Source organism: Etheostoma spectabile, chromosome 2 (assembly GCF_008692095.1).
Source record: "Etheostoma spectabile isolate EspeVRDwgs_2016 chromosome 2, UIUC_Espe_1.0, whole genome shotgun sequence".
NCBI lineage: Eukaryota > Metazoa > Chordata > Actinopteri > Perciformes > Percidae > Etheostoma > Etheostoma spectabile.
In genome coordinates, this window is record NC_045734.1 from 22,175,025 (window position 1) to 22,185,249 (window position 10,225).

Below are 10,225 nucleotides of genomic sequence, written 5' to 3' on the forward strand. Positions count from 1 at the left end.
ACACTCACACTCACACTCACACTCACACTCACACACACACACACACATATACACGGTTGTTGGGATCCCAGCAGCCAGTTTTTCAGGGCGCGGATATAACCATCCTTTCCATACTAAAAAAGTACGGAGAAATTAAAAAAAATAAGTGGAAGCCACAAGTAGTGACAAGGAGGAAGTGTTGTAAGTGGTGCTAGCGCTAAATAAAGTAACGTAGGAGCGTTAGCAAGACGGGGGGAAAGAAGAAGGATAAGATGATGCTCAGTGGACAAGATGATTGTAAATAAAAGTTGAGGAAGCAGGAAGGAGTTGCCTTCATTTTTAAAATACTGACCATTTACACAACTTCTCCCATCATAAAGCTAAACTGACTCCCAGTCTGAATATCGTTTCAAAATGTTGTGTTCAATATGGTCGTGATTTAAAAGCACTTTTGTTCTGATGTAGATTGTTTTTGAATGATAATGTAGAGTAATATGCTTGGTGTCCAAACCAACAAAGAAATCTTTACTCATACTGTATCTTAACCATAAACGTTGCCAAAGCTCATGCGTCATGTATACATTTTGAGTTTTACCATGCCAAGTAATTCATTCATTCATTGTGTACTTAGCACTTTATTTCCTATTGGAGCTGATATGCAATGCCATATTTAACTCTCATGTGTCTAGATTCCATTTAAAACTTTAATACATTATTGAAACATCCTAGTAAGTATTATCAAGTTGTTAAAGCCACAGCTAGCAGTCATGTGTGTACTTTTGTCTGCTCTTTGGTAGTTTTCAACTTTCCTGTTTTTTGTCTTATTTTGATTAACATACAGTACATACTTCCTGTGTCCATTGGACAGATCTCAGGGAACCCACCCTTTCCCCCCAACCTGGGAAGAAAACCAAAACTGGGGGAAAAATAGGTGTTTTTTTTTTTTTTTTAATAATCTAAAGGAACTTATATATTTTGTGGTTAAATCATGCCAGACTTAGACTTCATTTTACTTCTCTCAGCCCAAAAACTGTGGACTTATGTGAAGGAGCCCTGTTTTCTTAGGTACTGACTGAGTGTCTTCTCCAATTACATCCCACCAGCATAAAGCAAAATGCTAACCAAATGATTTTATTTTGAAACATCTCAACGTTTTCCTGCACAATACGTTGCATAAGATATCACACATTCCAGGCTCTCAAGAAAAAGAAGGAAAAAAAAGACCATCTGCGTGTGTGTATATTTCTGTATATATTGGTGCTTTGTGGTGTATATATTTTGCTTTTAATGATCAGTATTGTTTATGTGCTGCAGTGGCATATGCATTAGGTCAAGCACTGGTGTTGCAAACCCAAAAAGTTTTACATTTTTTTCAATCTAACTGAAGCATTTCAGTCAAAGCTATACATGTATTTAATATACAGTTTTGTTCCACAACAGGAAGCTCAGCAGTTGCCAGTTAAAACCTCCACTGGCCTTCTTATTCCTGGTCGGTGGACAGTGTGCAACAAGATAGCGCCAAAGCCCACCTTCTTGTCTTTGCTCTGTTTCATTTAATGCATTTTGTTTTAAAATGGTGTTACAAATTTGTCTTTGAAAACATTTCATCTTTGTATCTCATATCTGTTTTTTTGCAGATGTAGCACTTCTCCTGCTTTTGCACTTGACAAAGTCGAATAAAGAGTTTGACAGCTGAACTGTGCATAATGAAATGGTTTGTGGTGTTGAACACTAAGTAAGGGATAGGTCATTATTGAAAATAAAACCATTTGACAAATTGCCGCAATATGTGGAATGATCATGAATCAAAGTTAAATTTGCAATAATGGTTGGCTCGCGTGGCATCGTCTAGCTTTTTACACGGCTAGTTACTATTTGAAATATCAATTTTACACAGAATGATTTTTTTTTATTGATTTTATTAATTTTAAAATGGTCTTCTTGAGTTTGCATCCAAAGAAATGGTCTGTTATTCAGTAATAACCGACAGTAGGATGACATAATTGACTAATCAGATTGAGCCATGTAATAAAATCAATGTGTAGTAGTTATTCCTCTGATCCAGGTTTATGGTCTGCAATCCAGCGGTCACAAATTAAAATTTCCAACCTTTTTCATGTTCACTTTTTTAATCCACACACACATATTTACTCACAAACACACCCTGCTCTCAAACGTAGTGTTCTGTACAACTTTACTCATCTCATGTTGCACATCAGAAACATGATTAGACCTAAAAAGTGCAAAGCGTTAGCATTTTAAAAATATGCAGAAATTACTGTCTTCACATGTCAATATTTCATCACAAAATAAGCCTTTATGATATCCATGAAGCTCATACGTTTTACAATACAAATTCCCAATTGGTTTAAATCAAAATCATTGTGTCATCCCAAATAAAGTGTGTGTGTGTGTGTGTGTGTGTGTGTGTGTGTGTGTGTGTGTGTGTCTTTGCCAGGACAAGAAATGTAATCAAACAAAATCAGTGAAATCATCCACTGTTGATACAAGTCTTTTCCTCTGCCCGGAGGCTTCCTGGTTTTGTGCTGACGTGCTCTGCTGAAACGACTTGTTCTGCTGAGTGTGTCCTTGGGTCAGAGAGATGGCGGGAGTCGCGCGAGACTGAATGTCTTCCTGGGCCTGAGCAGAGAGACGGGAAATTGGATGATATAAGTAAAAGTAGTGACAGTGATGAAGGAGAAGCACTTCTTTATGTTTCCTTACCCTGGTCCTGATCCTCTTAATGTGTCGTAATCTTGCTAACCACTTGGAGGCATAAGCATCAGAAGGGTTAGCTCTGTACTGATGCACCAAAGAGGCCATCTGTGGATAGACAAAGAATGTATGTGAATGTGTGTGTGTGTGTGTGTGTGTGTGTTTGTGAGAGAGGAAGAGATAAGGGGCAGACTTACATTTGCATGCAGAGCCATTTGTCTGACTAAGAGTGGAAGGTTGCGGTCTGAAACGATTTTTGCCACTGTTGTGTCAACTAATCCCTCCAGGTCTAAAAGAGAGAGAGCAGGTAAAGGAATAAAAGACAAACTAAACAAAGAGACCCAGAGAAAAAGACTGGAGAAAACGCAGTGATCGGCTCACCTTTGCGGCACTGGAGGGTGACCAGGTTACATTCATAATCCAGTGGCTTTATAATGACTTCTACAAAGTTAAACTGACCCTACCATGAGCGGGGGGGACGAGAGATAGGAGTTTAAGCACACAATATATACTGCAAATCTCAAACATGTATGTGTGTATGTCCATATACCTTAATGGTGCCCAGTTTGTACTCCTCTCCAGAGTCATTGTACACCACCATGACAAAATCATTGCCAATGTGACGCTTTTTGTTGCAGCAGCCCTTGTCACTCTCCTTGTTTGGCATTAGTGTGGCTATGTGGAAGATAGCTGAAGGGACGAGATTTCATTAATGACAAGCAGACTGGGTGTGGAAAACAAATAATTATTAAACACATACACAAATACACACACACCCTGCATGATGTCGTCATGCCAACAGTAGGTGAACTCTCCGTCGTCTCCATATTGGTCGAGCCCTCCGAGAAATATCTGGTCGGGGTCACAGTCTTTCAGGTGGATCAATTTGCCCAGGCCTTTAAGGAAGGCAGTGTAGCGGTTCGAACCGTACTCGTTTGACAGGATGGCGACCTCATTGTTGACCTGAAGAGAGTGGAGATATGGAAATCATCTGACAGTAATATTCAACTAGGAGTCAATCAATGTTCTTGAATTCTCACCTGACCAGCTCCTACAAACACCACTCCGATCTTATGGGTGTCATAAGGAGGCATCTGGTCCAGAACCTTCACAGCGCGGTCAATCACCTATCACAGAAAATAAACATGTAATCACTGTGACACTGTAAAATGCACTAGAACAAATTTCAGAACAGCCAGATAGGTCAATTTACCTGAGTTTTGGGCAGCAGCAGTGGCTTATTAGCTTCATTCCCAAAGAAAGGAGAGTGGTACAGCTGGAGGAAGACAAAGCTAACAGAGACAAAAAGAAATAAGAAAAAATAGGTGTTGGGCACAAACCCAATCATTAAAAAATAAGGATTATAACACACATGTTGGTGTGATGAACTAATACAGAGCTGTATAGACTATATTCCATCCAGGTTTTAGGAAGCAGTTTACAACCTCATTTCATTTTCAAGTGCTGTTTTAGATTCAAACCTGCAATTTCTCAAACAATCCTTCAATTTACAAATGGGGCTAGATTACAATTTTCTTCCCTTGCAGGCTGCTACTTTAAATCAGAGCAGAGATTAGCTTACTGACAGGTTGATAAATTGCATCATTTATTTGGCAGAAACAGGTGACAGAGGCTGCAGTAGTTTCTGTGCCAGTATTGCAGTACCTGGGGCTCAGTCCAGAGATCTTCTCTGTGGTGCTGGGTCCAGGTCTACTGTGGTACGAGTCCCTTTCTGTCCTCCTCTCCCTCCTGGAGGAGGGGGCTGACACGGAGATGGTGTGACCCCGTGGTCGGTGGCCTCCGCTGGGGGAGATGGGTCCAGGTTGTACCGGTGCTGCTGGAAACTCCAACCTCATCCTTGCTCCTCCACTTTGAGCTGATACTACACCTGGGCCTTCACCCCCTTGACTCTGACCTCCCAGGCCATTAACATCCTCTTCTTGGCTTCCCTCCACCTTCTCTTTCTCAAAATGAGGCTGCGGGGCCTGTGGCTTGCCATCTGAAGGTGTGCCGGGCCACGGTGAGTCTCCTGGCGCAGTCTCAGACTCCAAAGCAGCCTTGGAGACGACTTCTGGTAAGGTTTGGAGCTCCGGAGAGGAGCTGGACTTGTTAAGTCCATGACCCTGGGTCTGAGTGTGGGTCTGGAAGGGAAGTTCGGGCCCCTGGCTGCCTGGGGTGGAGGGTCCCATAGTGGGCTGATCAATGGGAATCGCACCCTCACTCACTTCCTCCAGCGTCGACTTTTCATCATCTTGACTGGAGGTTGAGGAGGACTATAGGAGAAAGTTCTTGATTTTAAAACAGCAGAGGGAAGACTTGAAAAACACATCATACCTGTGAGTTAAGCGTGTTTTAGCAGATAAGCTAATTGCTAAAACAAGCAAAAACACATAATGGTTCTTTAAGTGCGGAAAAAAAGCTGGCTGTGCAACATTTGGCTTTATTACACAGAAGCAAGGGCGGGGAAACACGCTTGAAAAGAGTGTAGGCAAGTTGAATCTCCTATCAGCTGATAATGAAACAACAACAACAACAAGTGGTGGAGTTGCTGTGAAAAACTAATTGTCTTATTATGTCTAATCTTTTCACAGTGTTAGAGACAGTGCAGCCAAAAATGCCACGTAATTTAATATTCATTATTATTATTATTGTTTACCATGCTGTAGTTCACACAGAAATCGTGATTACTCGCTGTAGGTTCAAGTCACCATTTTCTATGCAGAATAAAAATTAGAGTGCACCAACAACCTACCCTGCTGAGTGTTCCAGGCTGCGGGGTCTTTGTTGACTTGTCCGCAGACATGAAGATGTGATCAGAGGTCATCGTCTCAAACTCTTCATTCTCCAGCCAATCAGATGGAGTGTGTGCTGTGGTAAGCCCTGAGCCCCCCTCCAGCACCACCACAGAGTCTACAGCAGGACACAGCAACAACCATGTGGGTAATAGGTGGGTGGACACACACACACACACACACACACACACACACACACACACACACACACACACACACACACACACACACACACACACACACACACACACACACACACACACACACACACACACACACACACACACACACACACACACACACACACACACACACACACACACACACACACACACACACACACACACACACACACACACACAGTTGTCCACCATTAGATACAAAATCAGATGAAATATGCAGGTGTAGGACTCCAACAACAAACACCACAGCTCTCAGTAGTAATTTTGACACTGCACACAAATTCTCTCTAAATTTTAAATCCAGTCAAGTAAATCATGACTAAAGTGAATCAATGGTAAAATAAAACCGAATCAGAAACAGAATGTATCAACATTGATCAAACAAACTCAAAGGCAGTCAGGCAAACACGTGTGCACATGAACAGACATTAAGATCATGACCTGCCGTAAAACCAACCTACAAACACTGAAATCAGAGAGAAAGACAAATCAATGCAGCAGGCAGCATCTATCCATCACTGGTTCATCTACTTGATTTTTCTGTCAAGGCTCATGCATCTGTTTGGTTGTTTTGTTGGTTAACACACTGCAGCTACTTCAACAGCAGCCCAGACCAACTAAATTTCTCCCAAATAACACCCCCACACGTAAAGAAAAAGGTATCACAATCAGGTCTCTTTGACACTTGAGTGCCCCTTAAAACTGCAGCTCTTAAAATGTCTTCCTCACCCAACTGGTCTATACTGGTTAGGCAAGGCAGAGCATATTAGTTGGATGAGGTCTGGGCTTTCCTGTTGACAACATCAGAGGGTCTATGGTTAAAAGGTCAACCTGGGAGTAAATTTCAGTGACAGTGAGTTAGAGAAAATGATTAAGAAGGAAAAGCAAATCCTCTTTAGGTGTCATTGGACGGATTGATCCGAGTGCAGGCGCGTTTTCAGTACCTCTTTTCGAGGACCCTCCCTCCCTGTGTTAATAGAAGATTGATGGGTAAAGAAGAAATGCTGAATTCCTTCACTTGCACATTTTCTTTTAGTATAAAGCTGCAGGTCCTTCGCACAACTAGTAAAGAAAACTGAAAAAGAAACTCCTACACACCATATCTCATTTACATATAAAGGGATAGATTTACAGGTATTTGTTGTTTTTTTTGCTGATGAGAAGATTGATACCACTCTCAAGTCTGTCCTTTAAATATGAAACTGGAGCCAGGAGACAGTTAGCTTAGCGTAGCATTGCAATGCATCCTGGCCAAGAAAAAGTCTTGGGCTTAAAATTGTAAAACTGCAACATGTTTTTTTTTTACACTTAAGTTTTTGTATAGATTAAACAAACATTAATAACATGTTTAATAAGTTTGAGAGATGCCCGGTTTTATCACATTTGAACAAACCCAAGATAGTTATTTCCCCCTTTTTCAAGTCAAGTCTTTATGCTAAGCTAAGGTAACCAGCTGCTGGCTCCAGCTTTATATTTAACAGACAAATATTAGAGGGATTTTTATCCTCTCATGTAACTGTTATGAGCGACTATGCAGATTTCCCAAAATTTTAAATATTTTATTGGGAAATCCAGATTGCTGTTTTGGGATCTGCTAAGAGATAATGGCATGTGATGAACAATTGTCACCTCTAGTTTGTGCCGCAGACCAGTGTATTGTGCAAGTGAGAGGAAACACACTGCACCAGGACTTTTCTGGTAGGGGAGGTGGGGGCACACATGTGGTGGACTGTACCTGCCCAGGAAATGCTCCTGTGCAACCTGCCGTGGGCCGGAGGGCCTGTGGGGACAGAGCCCAGACCCAGAGACCAGAGAGAGCCGCTTACTGCAGCAAGATGCCAGAGGACACACACCGTAGCCAAACACAAGACCAGCAAGGGGGTGAGGATGATAACACATAAAAAAAAAACAAATCAGAACAAGGGACAAAAAAAATCTCAAAAGTGAGAAAAGAAGAAATGTTGAAAGAAAGAGGGTACGGAGAAGAGTGAAAGAAAAAGTGTTGGTGGGGTAAATAAAGGGAGAATGTGAAGATAAAGCACTGAAGGCAGACTAGCCCCAGAGGTAGAGAGAACACAAAAGCACAGGACACTGGGCATCATTGAACAGGAGGCTACTGCAAAGAACAGACATTTGACTGATAAACAAAAATCATGTCTAAGCAGTTTACTATAAAGATCAATGACCTCAGAAATTCCAAGCAGGCATATTGATTCATGTTCAAATAAAGTATTTACAGGCAATTTGGCACTTAGTTCAGTCCATTAAATGGGACCAAAGACAGGCAGTCATGCGAGCAGGAGAAGTGCGTTCATGCATAACATTACATTTATAAGTAATATGATTTTCTGTGCTGCAGCTAAATATTCTGGCTGTACTGTTGTATTTTTTGGACTGGTAACAAAATCCTAAAACTTAGGGACAAATATCTTGCACTGATCAATTACAACCACCAACACACACCAGCTAGATGAAAAGATAACACAAATTTTCTGATCTTTTAAAATTTTCTCTGGTCAGACTGTTGCTCACCAGTGTTGGAACGCTGCATCAGGTTTGCCTTTCCTCCGACGCTGCTGTGTGTTTGGGTTAGCGGCTCGGAGATGGCAGCTGGTGCTGGCGCAGCAGTGCTGGCAGGAGCGCTTGCTGTCTGGGTAGGAGGCTCCTTCACACCCTCCATGGCCATGAGGACAGTGGAGAGCTCCTGCAGCGGCATGTTGCCGAGCTCCGAGGAGAAGGGACTGGGCGGGTTCTCCAGACACATCAGCCAGCTCGTGTTACCTGTGACGACAGACAGAGAGACAGTTTGAAAGTTTTTCCAATTTTCCTCCTGGCAATTACTCACTTAACCATCAAAACATTATGACAATCAACTTGCAAGATAGACAGTACACCACAGTGAAGATTAAGTTGCCCTTTTGTCATATGTTTAGATGTTTTTAATAATAACACTTAATAATTTAATGTTATACTGCTTGTTATTTTATTTACACTGTTTTGTTAGAAATCACTACACATAGGCCTGAAACACACACACACACACACACACACACACACACACACACACACACACACACACACACACACACACACACACACACACAAACACACACCCTATTCATGCACAAATGGAGTTATCAGAGTGAGTGGGCTTGACCAGTGCCCTGAGCGGTTGGGGGGGGTATGGTGCCTTGCAAGGTGATCTGGCATCTCTCCAGCTACCAATCCACACTCTGTACTTAGGTCCATACTGGGACTTGAACCTTCGACCCACTGGTTCACAACCCAACTTGATGTTGTTATTGTTACGTGCAGTTTGCATACCAGACGGTCTCCGTATGAAGATCTCTGCCCAGCCCTGTGTGAGCATGGGGACAAACTCCGCCAGGCTGGGGTTGTCTTTGAGTGGCTGGGGAGCAGGCGGTATGGCTGAGGTGGAGGAGGGAGGACCCAGACCATCCAGGGTAGAAGCAGAGGGGGGAGAGAGCGGAGCAGCTAACTCCCCCTCAGATGGGGACACCAGAGGACTGAGACTTTGAGCAGGACTGGCACGTAGAGCGTGTCCACCTGGAATAAGAGAGGAAGGTCATCATCATCATGCAGCTCTTCTCCCATTCCTCTATAGAGTGTATAAAACATTATACACATTATACCCAGAAACAGAAAGCTCAACTTATAAAGATATTTAGATTATTTATTTTTTGTTATATCACACAGTCTGGCTTTAATTAAAGAGACACAGCATAAGGACAAGCAATGTACTTTTCACTCTAAGGTAGATTGACATTGCCAAAAACAATGACTTAAAATACACACAGGGAGCAAGATCTAGTTATGATTCCTTATGTGATTCCAGATCCACCAACACAAAATCCAAAGCACACAAAGTACAGACAGACATTAATGCTTGGCAGATCAAAAGTTAGAAAGTTCTCTTTAAAAAAAAAAAAAAAAAACATTAAACATTAGAGAGAACACAGTGTTTCATGGAATTCTCTAAGTTCTGAGGCCAAGTGTTACAAACAATGCAGCTGAATACTGATTACCTGACATGGAGCGGTACCGTATGCGTCTGTTGTGCTGCTGGCTCGACTGTGACTCCAGTTTGGCTGGAGCCTCTTTGGTGATTCGGGTGTGTAGTGATGGATCTGACCTGCAGGAACAGAAAAGAGACAGGATTGCAAAGCCGCTAATAAGAAATCTAAAACCATGCTAGCAGCACTGTGAGGTTAAACTTAGGCACAGTGTTGCTTTGAGCTAGATACTAACGTAAGCATGCTAACATTTTCACAACAGGGTTCTTAAGTTTTATCAAAAGGTTTGGGTTACATGCGTTAGGGGAGAAGCCATAACAATATTTGCCACAGTGGCCCCTCTAGCCCCCCCTTTCTTTTTACCCATTGTTCATAATTAACCAGCACAAATAAAAATTATAACAATTGGTATTTCTGATAAATGGCAGTGCAACATTACCACCAGTCTTTTGGTTTTCTTATGTACCATGTTCTCTTGTTTTGTTATGCCACCAACGGAAGCTGAAGCATAAAACTTTGCAAT

General features: G+C 42.0%; 2 protein-coding genes and 1 long non-coding RNA gene across 6 annotated transcripts in view; 2 read left to right on the forward strand and 1 right to left on the reverse strand.

Moving 5' to 3' along the window:
• Positions 1-6: 6 nt before the first annotated feature.
• On the forward strand, positions 7-3,003 carry LOC116704358 (uncharacterized). Its single transcript, XR_004335664.1, has 3 exons — positions 7-1,725; positions 2,382-2,384; positions 2,991-3,003. It is a non-coding gene; the product is annotated as an uncharacterized LOC116704358 (long non-coding RNA).
• Positions 2,118-10,225, reverse strand: part of tsc2 (TSC complex subunit 2) — a 25,377-nt gene continuing 17,269 nt past the window's right edge. For 3 of the 4 annotated variants that reach the window (XM_032539691.1, XM_032539701.1, XM_032539683.1), the window contains 13 exons: positions 9,715-9,821; positions 8,993-9,235; positions 8,201-8,449; positions 5,447-5,604; positions 4,360-4,967; positions 3,908-3,986; positions 3,735-3,821; positions 3,471-3,657; positions 3,245-3,384; positions 3,076-3,154; positions 2,892-2,983; positions 2,704-2,802; positions 2,118-2,619 (listed from right to left, as the gene is read on the reverse strand). In XM_032539691.1, the coding sequence (XP_032395582.1) occupies positions 2,452-2,619; positions 2,704-2,802; positions 2,892-2,983; positions 3,076-3,154; positions 3,245-3,384; positions 3,471-3,657; positions 3,735-3,821; positions 3,908-3,986; positions 4,360-4,967; positions 5,447-5,604; positions 8,201-8,449; positions 8,993-9,235; positions 9,715-9,821 (2,296 nt within the window). In that variant the 3' untranslated portion in view covers positions 2,118-2,451. Of the gene's footprint in view, positions 2,620-2,703; positions 2,803-2,891; positions 2,984-3,075; positions 3,155-3,244; positions 3,385-3,470; positions 3,658-3,734; positions 3,822-3,907; positions 3,987-4,359; positions 4,968-5,446; positions 5,605-7,403; positions 7,494-8,200; positions 8,450-8,992; positions 9,236-9,714; positions 9,822-10,225 lie in introns of all 4 variants that reach the window. The other variant, XM_032539709.1, reaches the window with a different exon arrangement.
• The window catches only part of nthl1 (nth-like DNA glycosylase 1), a 20,015-nt gene continuing 19,430 nt past the window's right edge, over positions 9,641-10,225 (forward strand). Inside the window, exon 1 of the mRNA XM_032539752.1 lies at positions 9,641-9,647. The gene's annotated coding sequence lies outside the window, so the exon portion shown is untranslated. The remainder of the gene's footprint in view (positions 9,648-10,225) is intronic.